The sequence below is a fragment of the Thermobia domestica genome, chromosome 4, assembly GCF_964235325.1.
Source record: "Thermobia domestica chromosome 4, izTheDome1.hap1.1, whole genome shotgun sequence".
Taxonomy (NCBI): domain Eukaryota; kingdom Metazoa; phylum Arthropoda; class Insecta; order Zygentoma; family Lepismatidae; genus Thermobia; species Thermobia domestica.
This window is the reverse complement of record NC_137457.1, coordinates 9015034-9034486: the sequence shown is the minus strand read 5'-3', so window position 1 is coordinate 9034486 and position 19453 is coordinate 9015034. Positions and strand designations below refer to the sequence as shown.

The 19453-nt window shown below is 34.6% G+C and overlaps 1 protein-coding gene across 16 annotated transcripts in view; it reads right to left on the bottom strand.

The window, feature by feature from the left end:
- Window positions 1-19453, bottom strand: part of LOC145683702 (uncharacterized) — a 414104-nt gene that overhangs the window by 129173 nt on the left and 265478 nt on the right. For all 16 annotated transcript variants that reach the window (XM_081755116.1, XM_081755122.1, XM_081755125.1 and 13 more), the window contains one exon: window positions 4616-4777. In XM_081755116.1, coding sequence (XP_081611242.1) covers window positions 4616-4777 — 162 coding nt within the window. The remainder of the gene's footprint in view (window positions 1-4615; window positions 4778-19453) is intronic.

Here is a 19453-nt window from a genome sequence, read left to right as displayed (position 1 = left end):
AGAAAGAAGAAAGAAGAAAGGTAGAATATAAGGAGAATATCAGGTTAAATTTATTTATGTGTTTTTCAATAATCAGGTAGTTAATTAATATCTAATATTCAAGTAAAAAATTTGAATATTTAGGTAGTTAATTAGTATTTATTTAGTTAATATATGTTGAAAGAAATATAAAGATTTATTAACAATGTATTATGTCTGTTAAGAATTTAAAATGTCACAACAATGGACATATATATTGAATTTTAATGAAAAGTGATTCCTGATTGGTACAGATAACAAATGATGTAATATTATTTATGATTTTAGTTGGAGTAGTAGTCTGAAGAAGGAAGTGATATACCTCCGAAACTGTAACATTTCTAGTTAATATATAATAAATATTATAGACATCCTTGTAAGAAAGTTATATTTAGTTTGTGTTTAAGATGGACACAAGGTCTTTTTATCATAAAATCTTTCGTTGACTATGAACAAAAAATCTCAATATATAAACATTATCCAAGCAAAGAAAACCTGTTTAAAAATTAAACAAAAGCTGAGTTTTGCGTGCGAGGAAGGGAGAGAAACGGACGGATGCTGCTAATATATAAAATTAGAAAGTAGAAAATTCTTAAACAAATTAGCAGTATAAGCTTCCAGAACACGATGACAATATGAGCTACAGATTCGCATTTAAGTGGGTGAACCTTAAGAAAATTTGGAATAAATAGATAAGCCACAGTTGTTGGAGTCTTTCTATGTTATGGTTCCCTCGGGAAATATGTGAAACATACTTCGGCGCATCTCCGCCACTCACTTACGTAGGAAACCATCCCTTTGCTTTTAACGAAAGAACTGAATGACCTCGACCACGTTGTCAATTTGTCATTCACTCTTTTGATCTTGGGGAGTAAAGATCGTACGCTACTTAGAATAACTAACAAGACAGTGCATAGCGAAGCCCGTGAAACATTTCAATGTGGCAACCCTGTCCGCACCAAACAATTGAAGAATATCGGCCCAACAACTTGTCTCTCTTCTTTTGAAGGAGGTATGGGAAAACACACTCCGACAGCAGCGCCAGCAGAGATACACTTGAAACAGAAAGGCCCTAAGTGGTAGCACTTTAACTTTAGTGATAGAGATTGTACGCTATATATATGCTCTTGTAAGTTATGGTAGATAGATAAGCATTCATAAATCCGACATTTTCTCTCACTTTATAATTCCACTAATTCGCATTTTTTTCTCTTTACCTACAGGGTACAGTCATGAGATATAAATTAAATACATAATGTCATTTAGGACTCTTATAGTATTTGATGTTTACAAATTAGTTTTTCATTCTAATTAGTATAATTTGGATAAATTTTATGATAATTTATTTTAAGTAAGTTTTATGTTCTTTGATCTCTTGACCCTGTCAAATTGAACATTATTTAGTAAAAGTTTCTTCCGTTTGTCTAGTATAAGTTCAGTTTTAAGCTATAGGGGAGACCGCGGACAATTGTAAAGCGGGTCAATTTTAACATTGGCCATTACTTGTAGAAGTGAGTTTCGAAATATGATTTGTATATGTCATTGGAGTCACACATGCAAGGTGTATGTGGAAAGAAAAAAAAGAGTGTCATTAGTCAAGTGTGGAAGACTGGACAAGGAGAAACGTGATTTTGACAGACGTAAGTAAATTTTTAACTAACTTGTTTCTATTTTCTGTTGATAGATATGCGTTTACTGTAAATAAATACCGTGTGTGTGTGTAATCTATGTTCTTTCCTTGACAGCGTAGATATTGTATTTGATGCTTTGACTCAACGTAATTATGAGAAATCATGGTATTTGTCCCTGGCCGTTGAACGGATACAAATGTAACATGTTAATCGGGGACGATTGTAACACAATGTAATCGTCCCAGACAAAGTTGTGCTGAACCATGACGAAAATAACTAGATATGACTAAAGAGAATACATTTGATGTAATTAATAAAACAAGGTACGTATTAAGTATGCTTTTCGGGGAAACAAGTACGTAGGGGAGTGGGGACGGGACGCCCCAAACAATCCTTGGCGGTCGTAGTATATATCATTATGGTTACTATAGGGAAAGTTCAGACTTTCACCCCATGTGAGGACTCCCCTAACTTCTTTATACACCCTCAGAAACGTTTGTGGCTGGCTGCGGATCATTGTATAGTGGTTGCAAATACACTGTGGGTGTCTATTAGTGCAATATCACTAGGACTTAGAACTATCGCATAACAATAGAGTCGGTAGGGTAGGTATTGCCTAGAGGCGCAGAAAGCTTGGGCATATATTGGGCGGTATGGAGGAGCTACTACTGATTTTACCTAGGAACGCCAAATGCCATGGTGAAGTCACTGACTTGAATTTTTATGTTACATCATAATTTAAACTTAGCTTCTTTCTCCATGTTAGGCCGAAGAAGTTATTTCGGGCTAATGTGGCAAGGTAACGATAACAAGTAACTCATAATTCATATCTTGTTGAGGCGTGGAAATTGTATATTTTTAAATAGGAATACTTTTAAATCTTGGTATGTATTTTACACTCTTAGCTTTTTTGTCGCCATCCGTTATTAAACCTGTCACTATTATTATTATTACTATCACTATCATTAAAGCATATATATTGTTTTGTCATGCCACATATATTCTACTTTTCATTAAAAACATTATGTTACAATTGTCCCAAACCTCTGTTACAATTGACCCGGGCACGGAGACGTTTGTAACAAGACAGATGCTGTAATAAAATGCTTCGTAACTTTTTATATTAGAAATTGTCATGCATCAAAAGAATGGAATGGAGCAACAAAGGTTCACTTAAGACATTGTATAGTTTTCAGACTTATTGGGACATAAACATGCGAGAAAAAATACAATTTGTTGCAATTGTCCCCGGTATCCCCTACTTATTGCATAAGTTACATATATTATTGCCAGAAGATTTAAGAGGGAAAATTTGAAACATTTTGTCGTTGTTTTTTCAGGTAAAACTTAGATTCAGAGTTATAATAAATGATTAATCAGCTTAGAAGACAAGATAATATAAAACCTACAAAGGCGGGTGATGTATTAAAAGATACATGTTTGCACCAAGTTTCAAGTACATATTACAGATATTCAATGTGTGCGCTATTCGTCACACGGCATACGTCCAAACGGTAATCCATTTTTTTTAAATCTTCAATAGCATACTTCTGTATATGCTCGTAACATCAAGAGTGATGCGTTCCTTGAATTTTAGCAGTCCTTTTGCAGTGCAGGACACCTTATCTATCCCGCTGGTAAAATCCTGCAAGAACTGAAGGAACAAATTTGTACCGTTATATTTATGTTACATTCCAGCCAACAGTTCGCGTATTTTTCAGCTATATCAACACGATCAAATTGTATTAAATAAGACACGTCACCTTGTGTAATTATTACCTTTTATTCCTTTTCACTTAACTTCATCCTGAAAGAACTAAAGGAACAAATTTGTAACGTTATATTTATGTTACATTCCAGCCAACAGTTCGCGTAATTTTCAGCTATATCAACACGATCAAATTGTATTAAATAAGACACGTCACCTTATGTAATTATTACCTTTTATTCCTTTTCACTTAACTTCATCCTGAAAGAACTAAAGGAACAAATTTGTAACGTTATATTTATGTTACATTCCAGCCAACAGTTCGCGTAATTTTCAGCTATATCAACACGATCAAATTTTATTAAATCAGACACGTCACCTTGTGTGATTATTACCTTTTATTCCTTTTCACTTAACTTAATTAATAATAATAATTTTCCTTGTTAGTTGTCATAGCAACGAAGAGTACCGATTAGTCATATATCAAGATATATCTTCAGATGCTAAGATTCGATCTTACTTCTTTCTATTTTGAATCAACATATATATATTCTCTTCTTCTGGGGGGGCGCGGTGGCTCAGTGGTAGAGCGTTCACCTCTGGTGCTTGGGGTCCCGGGTTCTATCCCAGCCCCCGCCAAGTGAACTTTGTGGTGTACAAACACCGTGCTCGTGGGTTTTCTCGGGGTTCTCCCGTTTCCTCCCACTTTCTTCATTCCACCATTTCACTCATCTCTCATTATCACCGTCTCCTTTAGCCTAACGGGCATAATCGTGGGACGTAAAACTTAAAGATTTCATTTTTTCTCTTCTTCTTCTTCTTCTACACAACAAATTATGTACATTTATGCACCGTTGCTCAAAACCAAGATATAAAAATAGAAGAAATTCATAAAATAAATATAAAATATCGTTATATATTCATTGCTTCTTTGACTAACATACATGAGGATAAAATTTTAAACGTGCGAAACGAACTAGATTGTCATTGGGATGTGTGGTGTGTTACCAAGATGAACAAAGTTAACAGTTGCAATACTATATACTTGAAAATTCGCAGACATATATATCTTTTTCGCATCAATATACATCTTGTGCTATACTTCTAAATACAAAGTGCCTTATAACTTGGTAAATCATATATAATAACCCTGTTCTCCCGTACGACTTTAAATGTTTTGAAACTCAAAACACAATATCGTAAATAGTGTATGTAGGAGAAAAAACTATAAAAAAGAAAATTGAGAAAATCTACTTACCGCCACCTCCATTTCCATTTGGACGGCCTTTCCCATTTCCATTTCCACCTGGACCGCCATTTCCTCCTTCATTTCCACCACCGTCAGGGCCTTCATCCTCACCAGGTTCTCCATTACCACCATTATTACCATTACCACCATTACCACCGTTCCCACCTTTACCTAAGAACAAAACATTTGCAGTGAACTACCCTCATATCTATTGGCTTAAAATTATCACTTAGACTTATATAACATTTTTACCCTAACTTCAATGTGTAATAAACGTTTCGGCAGGAATTTCTCATTATTACATAGTAACGTGTACTACAAATTTCTAACTAGAATGACTTAATATCTTAGAAAATTTTTTATACTTGGGGGCAGAGCGTAGGTCATCTGAAGTTTGTAACACCGTGTATCTAGAGAACTCAAGAATGAATTTAACTAATCATATTAGGATCAGAAATGAAATAATCAATTTCTTTTGGATATTATCGACATCACATCACAAGCTATCACGACTCGAAATGTTTTTAACTATGAAAAACAACTAAAGCATAATGGCACAGAAACTTAACCAAAATGACTATCCAACATCATAAATAGATGCAATACTCACAGGTAGTTCAGCTTTGATAATCTCCAATCGATGTCTTTTCACTATGCGATCTTAATTCCAACTCCCCAATCTACTCTCCGTCCTCAACCAGCACATTCCCTTTCCGGGATTCAGGTGCTTCCTGGTTGTAGCGTAGAGCTTAGCTCAGGTCTCCTTATGAAATGCCTTACTTTGTTATTTCCGTATAGGAAAACTTCCTATAATTGTGATGTGATGCCTATGTTATCTGTTTTTATTTTTAAACAGTTTGAATATCATCTTATTTTACAATAAACAAAATAAATTTACAAAATACATGTGAGGATTTTGGGTACTTTACATTTCCCCTGGCTCGAAATTTTGAACACGATCCTATGTGCCAAAAGAATCAAAAAAGGTTACTGTTCACCTGTATAAATATGAAAGGAAAATAATAATTAAGTTCGTCCATTAATCTTCTAACACTTTGTATATGTAAAGTTTTCTTTTGGCTCGTATGTATTTATGTAAGTTCCACCACCAGCATTGTCCGTCACCAATAACATGAATATATGTTGTTTGTATTACATGAGTATTCTGCTGACAAAGTAATATTAGAATAAATGTAGGTTAATCTCACTGCATCCTGTCTGTAAGAAAGAAAAAAACATTGTCACAAAACACTTCGCACTCTGAATGAAGCAAAACACTGTACTTCAGTTTATTTCGCTAGTTATGTGTGAGTTTGTGTTTTTCGTAGTCTGTTCCTTGCTATACCGGAATACATGTTTCTTGGAGGTATGTATTCTGTCATATGTATGTAATTGTCATTATTACTGAAGTCTTCACTTCGATAACTGGTAATAATATTTAATACTCTGCAAGCATAGATTCATCAGGATTCTGTTGTGCTGCTCAGTCCACATGGTCCATTATTGATATCTGACATTGGAAATAAGGCGTCTATGGGAAACTGCTACTGCTGCTGTTGTTCTTTTGTTGATGATTTTTATATGTTGTTGTGAAGGCGTGATCATTTAGTGCTTTTGTTTATGCGTGTAGTAATTACATTCATTTACAGATATTAGGACAAGCACAACTGTTAAGTCTGCACCATTACTTAGAAGTAGTGAAAAAAGTCTCTTTTTAATGCTTGAATAACATGAAGTTAGAAGAAATCATTGACATACCATTAACATTAAGAACTATAGTAGGCGTAGAAGGCTTAATTGTTGGATATTCATTTAATGTATCATCGTAGATGTGTATCGAAGAACAATCTTAGGTTATGTGTGAATCTGCTAATGAAGAAACATACTTGACAGATCGAATATGTGAATTTGAAACATTATTTGGGGTTAATTCAATTTTGAATAGTTTCTATATTATAAATGACAAAATTATTAAAATAATTATTAGGATAGTAATTATAGGGATGACGAAAGTATAACATGATTGCATTGTGGAGCGTACCTAGAAAGGCCAAAAAAAAAAAAGATTCAGAAAATGAAATTGTTACTTGGTTATTCTTCTTTGAAATATGCTTAGCGTAATTTTAATAATAATAAAATATTTATTTTTCTTTTTTCCTGAGTTAGCTAGTTTCTTTCAAGGATGCTTTTCCATCTGTTGCCTAGTTATTCTCCTGTGAAATAGACTCTTCTTGAAAATTTGCTTCGTACAAATTATATGCATAGCCTACTCACGTTTCAATAACTTAATATTATATTTCATTGTTTATTTCTTTAATCTTTTTCAGGGCTGTGAATATGATTATTTAGTTCAGTTACTATCTTATTCAGCTTGTACAATTTAATAACTAGAGCTACAATAAGAATTAGTAATACAAATCCTACTAGTATAAAAATAATTCCAATGCTATAAGTAATATGAGTATCAAAATGAGCCCATATTGGCATACTAGGGTTCACTGTGAAATTCGATAGTTGATAAGAAAGGTTCTGTAATTTATCCGAGTAAAATTGGTTTCCTACTTCTCATTGTAAACATAAAAGATTTATAGGTAACTATGTGATGATAGGTAACTTCTACGGTATGTCTACTATCTAACGAGGGAACCTATCCAAGTGCAACTCTGACTTCGAGTCGAGACTATGGTCGTTGGATACCTTGCCCCAAAAGAACATAACACGAAAAGTGATACATCCTCGATCGCAACCGTTGCAGAGATATAAGCGTGAAAAGTTAGAAATTGAGCTCCATACTATACATTACAAAGTCAGCTTCCGGGTCAGATTTTTCGGAAACGGTCAGGTAAGGAAACTCAGCGAATACATATCAAATTAGTGTTGGGAGCCCACCACCTTTTGAATGAAAAAATGTTTCCCCCGAGGCACTCGCAGGGTCCCAGGCGGGGTTCAACTCAAAATTGGCAAATAGAACCGGGGGTCAAGTAGCATATTGTATGAAAGCTATTGTTAAATAGAATAGAATAGAATAGAATACTTTATTAATCATTGAACAACTACATGTTGTAATAGATTTCGTCAGGAATAAAATTAATACATATAATAATAGAAGATAATATACAAGAAATAAATATAAAAATAATAATAATAGTGATAATAACAATGAATATTACAATATTCAGTAATACAATATACATATTACTATTACACTAACTTATGCTAGGAGTTAATCACCATGCACTCCTCAAACTCTTTCAAACTATATAGGCAGTAGTCTATAAGCATATTTTTAATATATCTTCTGAAATCTGTCAAATTCATTACATGCGTAGTTTGAGGGAGCAAATTAAATAATTTTATACCATTATATTTGTAACTTTGTTGTGTCTTACATAATCTAACATGTGGAGTGTCAATGCTAAACTTAGACCTAGTATTATATTCATGTATATTTCCACGTACAGTAAACAAATCAGGGTTCTCTTTTACGAACATTAAACAGTTGTAAACGTATATAGATGGTACAGTCATGATTCGATATTTTTTAAACAGTTCCCTACAGGATACTGTGTCTGGTAAACCTTCAATACATCTAACCGCTCTCTTTTGCCATTTGAAAATAGAATGAGCTCCAGTAGAGTTACCCCACAATAGATTCCCATATAGCAAGTGGGTATGAAAGAAAGCGTAGTATGATGTTATCATTAGTTCATGTCCCACACTTCTTCTAAGCTTCCTCAACAGATACAGAACCCTAGTAAGCTTTTTACATAGTTCTTGTGTGTGCGCTATCCAATTTAGTTTGGCGTCCAAACGTATTCCTAATAGCTTAACTGATTCGGAGCTATTTAAGTTGTAGGTAAGATTGTTCAGATAGAAATAGAATATTTCTGTTTTGGAATTATTTAAAACTAGATCATTGGATTGAAACCAAAGAGAAGACATCTTTACAGCTTCCATATTTTTACGCTGCAGGACCTTTAAACTTTTATCATTTGTTATTAGAGTGGTGTCGTCAGCATAAAGGACGGATTTACACGGTAAGTAGTTTGGCAAGTCATTCATATAAATAATAAAGAGAAAAGGCCCCAAAACCGAACCTTGAGGTACACCAGTTAGAATTTTAAGTTCATTAGATCTAGTATTTTTAATTTTAACGATTTGACGACGATTGTTGAGGTATGATTTTAGCAGTCCAAGTTCGATTCCTATTATTCCATAAGACTGTAATTTAGTAACTAAAATATCATGTGGTACCGAATCGAAGGCTTTACTTAAGTCAAGAGGAGCGGCACAAGTATAGGAGCAAGATTCAAATCCATTAATTATTTCTGAGACGACAGACTCTACAGCTTTGATAGTGGAAAGTCCAGATCTAAATCCAAATTGTGCATTGTTAATTAAGAAATTTTGTTCAAAATATAAAGACAGTTAGGCTTTAATGCAATGTTCAATAATTTTAGAAAAAATTGGCACTAGCGAGATCGGTCTATAATTATTAGGGTCTGTTTTTTCACCTTTTTTATATACAGGCACAGTAATATTAATTTTGAGACAATCAGGAAATATTCCTTCACAAAAAGTCCAGTTTACAAGGTACGTTAAAGGATGGAGAATAATGTCAATTATATGCTTCAGTATTACAGTAGATATACCATAGAAATCTTCGGAGTGGGAGTTTTTCATAATCAACACCATTTTTAATATTTCGTCCATACTAACTTGCGTCCAGTTAAATACCACTGACACCGATTGTCTCATATTTAGCATAGCTGGGTCTTTATCACCACTGACATTATTACTTACATGTTTTGCGTTATTTACAAAGAAATTGTTGAATTCGTCAGGCGTAATATCCACTGGTTCATTTACAGTTCCACTACTTATTTCGTTTTTTATTACAGACCAAGCAGCTTTGCATTTATTGCTAGCATTTGATATGAAAGCATCATTAGCCTTAATTTTTGCTTGGCGTAATTCTTTCCTGTAGATTCTCTTTTCCCTAAGGTATCTCTCTTTATCTCTCACATCACCATTCTTAGCCCTATAATGTAGATTAATAATGGTTTCCCTTAGTTTAGCTAGGTTTGGAGTGTACCAATTTAGTGGATTCTTATTTTGTTTTTTACCATAATTAACTTTTCTAAATATTCTTGGACAGCAATGGTTAACCCACTTATTAATTATAATTACAAAACTATTCCAGGCAGCTGATACGTCATTACATCCTAGTATCTTTTCGCCTAAGTTAATTTCACTTAAAGCAGACCTTAACATTGAAATGTTTTTATTACCTAAAGATCTATAACTTATTTCATTCGTAATCGATTCACCCCTATCAATTTTAGACATTATGAGCCAGAGACCACTGTGATCTGACAAAGATGGTTCTATAGTGCCACAGGATATGTTAATTTTATTTACATTCGTTATGACATTATCAAGACATGCTTCTTTTCTTGTAGGTTGGTCGTTTGCGTGGTAATACCCTAAGGATCTAAGAGTATCACATAAATAAAAGAAGATAGAACAAATCTTAACTCTCTATGATGACCCTGTGCAAACGGGCAACTGGTCAAAATGTCAATACAATCTACATCAGAAAATATATGGCCACTCTTCTAAATCCGTTAAGTTGTGACAATAACAAAACAGAAAAACACGTTTAAAAGTGCAAGGTATTGAAGTTAAACGAATTGTTGCAGAGTCTCTCACTGTGGCCATATATTTTCTGATGTAGGTTGTATTGACATTTTGACCAGTTAAGGCAGGGCAGTGCAACAGGGTGGGCAACTTCTAACCTTCTTTCTAATGAACATTTTCATGTATGGAAAATAAATTCTATGAAATGCATAGTTATATGTTCTCGTTTGACCTTGATGAGCAGAGGTTAACGGTAACTTATGAATCATATCAAACACTTTGTTTTGTAACTTAAAGGGAATACTTAGTAAACGTTTGGCTACGTTTGCGAACTTATGTATTCTGTAAAGTTTTCCATCTACTAATTCATAGCATTTCGAAATTCGTACTGCATTGATGTTTGATGAAACTTCTCAAGTTTCTAAATATTTATAAATGTCTCCAAAGAATGTGTCCTCTCTTTGATAGCGGCCTATATCCTGTGGCTCTGTGAAATTCACTAAACATTTGTACTGATCGATATTTTCTGCTGAAAGATCTACCGGCTGTACGGGAAGTAGTGTGTAACGGCTAAGTCCGTCAGCTATATTGAGCTTACGTTTTACATGTATTGGCGTGAATTGATAGTCTGATATATAAAAATACCATTTCAAAAGTTTTGATGACAAATTCTTACTAGTCTTCAGGAATGTTATAGCTCTAGAATCTGTCTTCAAATAAAAATGCCTTCCAAGCAGAAAGTAGCGGACTGCTCGAAATGAAGCTATAATTTCTAGAAGTTCAATTAATAAATCACTCAATTTTCCCTGTTCTGTTAATAAACGAGAGTAGTATGAGATAACATACCATTCACCTGAATTTTCATCATCTGTCAACAGCAAAATTGAAGAAATTACGGTTCTTGACCCGTCAGAATACAAGCACAAAAGTTGGTTTTGATCATACGGTGTCAGAGCGTTCCGTAATAATTCCTCATCCACATAATTTTCGTATGATTCATATTGACTGGCAACATTGATTTGACTCTTCAATGTGAACATCTTCCGCTTTTCCGATTACAAAATTCTTATGAAGAACAACTTTGTGACTAAAGGCTTAATAACTTCAACTACAGGTTCGTTTTTATTTAAAATAGCTCGAGGCACTAAAATTCCTAGTTTCTCAATTATAGAAATGTCTGGCTCTAAAATCACTTCTTGATCTGATTTCGAATTAATACATTTAAGTGGAACAATTACTCTTGTTCTTGGAGGGAGATACGTCCTGTTATGAATAACAAACTTTGAATCATATGCCTCTGCCAATAAACAAAATTTTGGCTCTGAAATCTGATGACATCTATTACTCTGTTGTTGTGTGTTACGAGGAGGCTTTCCATATCTAAACAAAGATAGCGCGTTATTTAGGTAATCAACACGGGCGTTATGAAAAATAAAGAAATCATTTCCTAAAAGAGCTTTCGGACCAAAATTTTCCACTATTCTGAACCTGTGATGAAAGGATCGACCGTTGATTAGAAATTTAATTATGGCTCTGTGTTTCAGCTCTATAGGTTCACATGAAACACCAACAACTTTCGTAATTTTCTGTGGCAATTTAGTTTTAGGAGATAGCAATGTTTTATCTAAAATTGATACTGTACTTGCCGTATCTGCAATTATTTTTAATGGTTTCTTTCTAAGTTAGATTGTAAATCGAACCATGTCCTCTTCAATTTCTAATGGTGTCTGTATCTCTTCTCCCTGAACATTCTTTTGTTTGTATTGACGGTGTACACTGTTATTATTCTCTACGGGCTGGCCCTTTTTCTTGTTATGTGTATATCCACCATCTGCATGTACAGACGTTGTCAGTTTAAATTATGAGTCCCCTGTACTTGATTCATTTAGGAAGGGTTTTGTATAGGAACATAATATGTCGTACCATTACTTTGTATGTGATGTACACCCTCCATTTCGTTAAAACTAGGCATCTGTTGTACATGAGACAATTAGTATGGTGACAACAACACTAGTTGTTATGATAATTTGCTGTCCTGATCTAAAATTTCCACGACCACCACGGCCTCGAAAATTGTTATTTTTCCCTCTAAAATTGTATTGAGTATTGCTTCTACCCTGATTATTCTTAAAATTGCCACTCTTACTACCTCGAAAATTATTTATTTTGATGGGATTGCGAAATATTTTGCCCACAGTTAGTATTTGACTTTTGCGAATCTGAAGAACCGCCTTCAATTCTCAGCGACAATTTTTCTATTTATTTTTGTAACTGGTTAATGTAAGATGTAACCTCAATACTTTGAGATGATGATGAAGGTGTGTGTGTGTTCTGAGTTTCCGAGTGTTCAGCTCGGTGTTGTTGTTTCTCCACTAATTCTCTATTGCTTTCTTTTTACTTTTCCTGTCCTCAGAGTCGGACGAAGAACTGTCAGTAACCGTAGATTCTGATTCAGAATCAGATGACGAACATCTACACTTCCCTTTTCTACATTTCTTATATGCTTTCTTAATACGTGCATCTATTTATCTCTTTTAACTATCTCTTATTTTACATTGATTTGCTTCTAACGTATAAAGAGCCTGGATAAACGCATCTAAAGTGTCAAAAGACTCGTAACCTAGGTGTTGTATATAGTACGGTTTTAACCCTGCTGTAATGATTGAGATGATCTGCTCTTCTGTCAAAGTCGGAGCATGTTTATCTATCATGGATAAAATATCATAAACAAACGACTGAATGGGTTCATGTTTTTTTGTTCTGAATCATATTCTGTACGGTAGAGAAAAATCTAAACTATCTCTAGCATTCTTGAAATACTTAATTATCTCAGCTTTACAATTCGCATAGGATGTTTCATCTGTAATGTTCTTTCTCTTTAACAATGTTCGCAATTCTTTTAGTTTCCCTCGAAACGCGATGATTATCATTTGTTTTGCTATCTTATCAGTCCAATTATTTAACCGTACACAATCATCATATTCAGCAAAGAACTGCTGTATCGTGATTTTGTGTGGTTTAAATTTCGGAACAGGATAATGAGAATTGTACACATTAACAATAGGATTTTGAGCTCCCTGGCCTTCACTGTGTTGTCCCTGCATTGTCTTAGACTTAGTGTATTTCCATTTTAGTGGAGAGATTTTTACTTTTGTTGGGATCTTTTTGTATGTTAACGTTCTAAATGGTTCGTCTGAATGTTCTGCATCACTGCTGGAAGTATTACTCATATCCTACATACGAACAGAGAATAAAATTTCGCATTGTGACTAATTTTGCAACCTAAGAAAAATACACTGACCATTACTTTTTAAATGCACCTAATTCTTATATGACAACAAGAATCTTGGTGTATTGTCCTTTTCCTTAGTAACACAAGGAAATGAATCTTGTAAGACTATATAGCATTACAACAACTCACGTCTGTAATTTCAGCATATTATGAGCAAGAGAGAGAGAGAGAGAGAGAAAGAAAAGAAAATGAATCTCCTTTTACTCAACTAACAAGCTGATGTTATCTTTTAAATAATTTAAACTAGGCGTGATACGCTTCATTCCCGTGTGTATGAGGCACCGGAATCAAGCATGGTGTATCTAATTTAATGTAACTTGAATGGCTTATAAAATTAGTGAAAGCTCCGAAATAGAAACATATGTTGTAAATGACCATAATCTAATTAATGTTGTCCGGAATCTTAATTTTACCAATAAATGGATAAAACCGGATGCTTCCACCATAACGTGTGCTACAAATTTCTAACTGGAATGACTTAATGTCTTAGAAACTTTTTATACTTGGGGGCAGAGCGTAGCTCACCTGAAATTTGTAACATCGTGTATTTAGACAACTCAAGGATGAATTTAACTAATCTTATTAGGATAAGAAATGAAATAATCAATTTCTTTTGGATATTATCGACATCACACCACAAGCTATCGGGACTCGAAACGGTTTTAACTATAAAAATCAACTAAATCGTAATGGCACAGAACCTTAACTATTATGACTATCCAACATCATAAATAGATGTAATACTCACAGGTAGTTCAGCTTTGGTAATCTCCAATCGATGTCTTTTCATTATGCGATCTTAATTCCAACTCCCCAGTCTACTCTCCGTCCTCAACCAGCACAACCCCTTTCCGGGATTCAGGTGCTTCCTGGTTGTAGTGTAGAGCTTAGCTCAGGTATCTTTATGAAATGCCTTATTTGTTATTTCCGTATAGAAAAACTTCCTATTATTGTGGTGTGATGCCTACGTTATCTGTTTTTATTTTCCTAAACAGTTTGAATATTGCTTCCTTGTTTTACAATAAACAAAATAAATTTACGAAATATATGTGAGGATTTTGGGTACTTTACAATAGGGTAGGCTTGTGAAACCTTAATAGTTTCATAGCTGGAACGATTACCTTAAATATATTTTAATTAAAGGTTGGTTGTCAAGTAAGCTTAAGAGCAAAAGTATAAACCAGCAATGATAATTTGGAATAAAGTAAAGCCAAAAGATGGCGTAATGCCACAAGAATTTCCCAGCAGAGAATTACATGGGAAAATTTCAGATACCATTTACAAGTATTTTTTCTATACAAATATCTATAAATTTTGACTCTTGCTGTGTATTGCAAGTGCAAAATTAAAATATAAGTAACTTATTTTATGCAATATCTAAGTACTTGTTAGCTTGCAGTTGCTAAGTGCGAAATTAAAATGTAACTAAAACTATAACCTACTTAGTATAAACGAAACCAAGAAAGCTGTGTTGCTGTTTCTGGAGGTCTGTGTTTAATTGGTTCTCACATCATGTGTTGAATGCACACTGAGAAAAAAATGTAGGTGGCTTAGTTAAAAAGATAGGTTATATAAGTAATTCCTGTAGTTTTTGGACTTAACGTACAGCAGACGTATAACTGAAAACGCATGTTTTATAATATTTTCAGTATAAGTGTTCCATCTGTACGTACTTTTCGTATGAAACAATATAGGCGGTCAAGATCTCACACAAAAATGGACAGATATCAGATACAGCTGAGGAATGTAACATAAGTATATGCATGTGATATACAGAAAACTGTTAGATGTCAGACATCCTGCAACGGCATGATGTAACATCCAAGGGCAATGCCTGTAAAGCATACGGATAACGTTTGCTCCATACTGATTTCTGTAGTAAGCAAGATTATAACGTATATTTGTAGAATATACCGCTGTCCGAAGAACGAGTTTTCTCAGTGCAAATGGAGATAAGGCAAAGCTCAGTTGTTGGTATAGGTATATCCAACATACTACCTAGTTGTGGTGGTTCAGTTACACCGTGAACTTGCGTAAGTAAAGAGTGAACATAGAACCTACACAGAAAGAACATCGGATCACCATAAGGACGTGATTGCTGTACGAGTTCAAACCGGACAGCTGCAGCAGGGCAGAAGATATGCCAGGCCAGTGCAGTGATGGTTTAACAAGTTTAAGAACGATAACGAAACACTCGAAGACGTACCACATGCCGGAAAACCGACACATGTACTAAATGAAGATTTTCAGGCAGCAATTGAGGCGAACAGTAGACAGTCATGTGAGGAACTGGGACCACAATTAAGCGTGAGTGGAGAGACCATTCGGCGGCCCCTCCATCTACTTGAGAAGCACTACAAGATGGGTCAATGCTTCCGCATGATTTCACTCCAGGCCAGAAGGCAATGCGAGCAAACTCTTGTCTTTCTTTGTTGTCTCGTCTGAGGAAAGAACATTTCCGGACAAGGTGTTGACATGTGATGAGAAGAGGGTCCTGTACGAAGCTCCATGGCGCCGCCGTCATTAGTTAGAATCCCATGAACCGGTTCCAAAACAGTTCAAAACCACTACAGCAGCAGAAGAAGGTCCTTCTGTGTGTTTACTTGATTGCTCGCGGCATCGTGCATCGGGAACTGCTACCAGCTTGTCAGAGCATGAATGCAATTGTGTACTTTTAGTGGTTGAGCCGTGTTCAAGAAAAACTGAAAACTCTGGAGCCAGCACTTTAGAATCACAAAGAGGTCCTCCTTTTACTGGACAACGCTAAGCCACACATGGCTGGAAAACCCGGGACACCATTCTACGCCTTGGATGGGAAACACTATTGCATCCGCCATACTGTCCAAATATTGCATCGTCCGAAGATCTCCTGTTCCATTCCTTGTATAATCACCTTAAAGGACGCCATTTCAAAACCCTAGTAGGGGTGCAAAATGCACTTGATACCTTCTTCTCTTCCCAGTCCACCAAGTTCTACCGTGATGGGATCCATATTCTTCCAGAACGTTACCAGAAGTTCGTCAATGTTGGCAGGGGCTATTTTTGATCTTTCTGGTACGTCTTAGGTGACATATCAATGTTTGTAACTGGTGGGTGAAAAAGCGACACAACCTTCTTCGTTACCTAATACTAACATAGAACTCAATATACATAAATTAGTAACAGAGCTTAAAGTTGTAAAATGAGTTAATTAAGGTAATAGTCTTAACAATATACTAATTTGTGCGTGGATAACTCAAAACAGATGAATCTGTTTACCGACATCAGACTAACTATCTAATATAGAAACGTGACAGTAGCGAGAATTGTCATTTGGATGCTAAATTTCTGAATTAGCTCATTCTTCAAAACCTAAGCTTGTCTCCAGACTTAAGAGCAGATTACGCTTACAACGTCACGTAGAAATCAGCGAGATTCTCAAGAAATATTGAAGGAAGTAGGTATTGAACAACATAGTACAACGCAAGCTTTTCTCTAATCTCATATTGAAGTACAGTGTAATAAGTTTGCTAATATCTTCAATACCATAGTTCACTATGTAACGCAGATATTCACATGAATATTTGAATGAATAGTGAAATATTGATGATATTTTGCTAAAGCAAATAATTAAAATCTATATCTATAACATGCTTCTGGGTAATAAACGTATTCTTCGTTCAGCAAAAAAGTAGGAAGTATAGTAGAACTAAATGAAATCTGAAACTATGGAAGTGTAAATAACTACCCACTAATAAAAATATAAGTAGATTTTTTAAAAAAAAATATTATTTGCAAAATGCTTACTAAAGAAATAATTAGTGCGACTTTCATAATGTTCAATTGGGGATAAACTGGCATGGAGTCACATTGAAATACTGCAGTGACGCCATAAGAATGTTGCTCAATGAGTAATGTTGCGTCTTTGAGTGAATTTAAAAATAATCCTCATTCGCATACAATGGAAACTTTAAGGAAGTGTACAGTTGCTACACTGAAGTAAGTGTTTATGTTGCGGGTACATCAATATTTAATAAAACTACGAAAATTACCAATTCATACAATACATCATAGAAAGGCGAATATAAAACGTTATATATCTATATCTATCGATCTATCTATCTATCTATCTATCTATCTATATATATATATATGTGTGTGTGTGTGTGTGTGTGTGTGTGTGTGTGTGTGTGTGTAAATGAAATTAAATCTTTGAGTTTTACGTCCCACGCTTATGCCGGTTAGGCTAAAGGAGACGATGAAGATGAGTAATGAATGAAATTGTTGAATGAAGAAAGTGGGAGTAAACGGGAAAACGGCGTGAAAACCCACGCACAAGGTGTTTGTCCACCACAAAGTTCAATTGGCGGGGATCAAACCCGGAACCTCAAGCACCAGAGGTGAACGCTGTACCACTGAGCCACCGCGGCCCTGTGTGTGTGTATGTGGAGACAAATATTGTTATATTCTACTGAAATGTATGAAAGGTAGTTCGTGAAGGATATCACACAGGTGAAACTCAAAATTAAATATTTGAAATTGAGGGAAGAAAATTTATGGAAATATTAATTCTTGTTTTTAAGAATTCGTATATTAAGAATCTTTTCTTTTCTTTTAGATTCAAGCAGTAAAATCATATTTTTACCGACCCGTCTTTGGATGGTAAATCTAAATAAGTGGTGTCTGTCTTTTACAGCTAGTTACATATATCAGTAACTTTCTATTAGAATCCTGAAAGTTGACCTCCTGTCTGGTTACATATGTTTGTAAAGGTGTACTGATATTTTAGTTTTTGAATAAAATTCCATTTCTGTCAATTGATTACTTCCCCTCGTTACTTTATATACTAATGTTTATATCAATAAATGTTAACAATGGAGATTTTCTATTACCTAATTAAAATGTATAACGAATTTTGTAATTTTCAAGTTTTTACTAAAGAAAACAGATAGTTAACCAAAATATAGCATAGATCCCATACTGTGAACATCGCCAACACCTACTGGATCACTTGGCGGTAAATGTCAATGGTCGAGTTAGGCTTGCGTAGCAGGATTGCCGCTAATGTGCCACTGGCGGCACGGTTTCGTCGAGTCGAAACAGATTTCTAGAGTCAGGGTGCTGAAGTTAACACCGCATAACAGTGAGAACTTCATTTTGTTCTGTGGTCCTTTGATTCATGGCGGAGAATCGTAAAGGGACCAACACAAAATATCGCCGGTCATGTACTTGCGGTTATTATTATATATTTATTTTTTTTTCTGAGAAATTGTTACTGAAATGAGCTCCGAGGGTCAAGCCAAACCAAATAATGAAGTGAAAAATCTTCCGATAAGTGAAAAATCTTAAAAAATTGTATGAATTTAGACAGCAACTGTCGCCAATAATTACGAATTCAATATCTGAGAACTTTGAAATATAGTAAATAGACGCACGTAATTTGTTAAAAAAAAATACATGACGAAAGTATTTATCTCATCCCAAGTGGTTATCGCCGAATATACACGGTTAATGGAGCACTCTGATTGTCCAAGTTAAAAGACCTCAAGGATTTATCCCCAGGATGTTTTCTTAATCGCTTCCGTGGCGAAGACAGAGGTACACGTGTCCAGTTATCATAAGGTTGATGCTAAATTTTAAGTGTTTATAATATCTACATCCGTTTTTTGGTGTATTTATGTAAGATTTACTACCTGTTCTTAAGTTTATTTTTTGCCGGTAAATGCTTAAAATTTTAAGTGTTGTTAATATGTACATTACTCTTTTGTATTATTAAAATTATAAATGAACGTCAATATTTCTCAAGGTATAACAAATGAGAAAATTTTTATTAGTTTTCTCGTGAGAGTTACATTTCGTGCACCACTCGAAATAACTCTTGAAAAAAGAACGCTTTCACTAATTTCCTTCTTATTATCTTCTAAATGATTTGCACT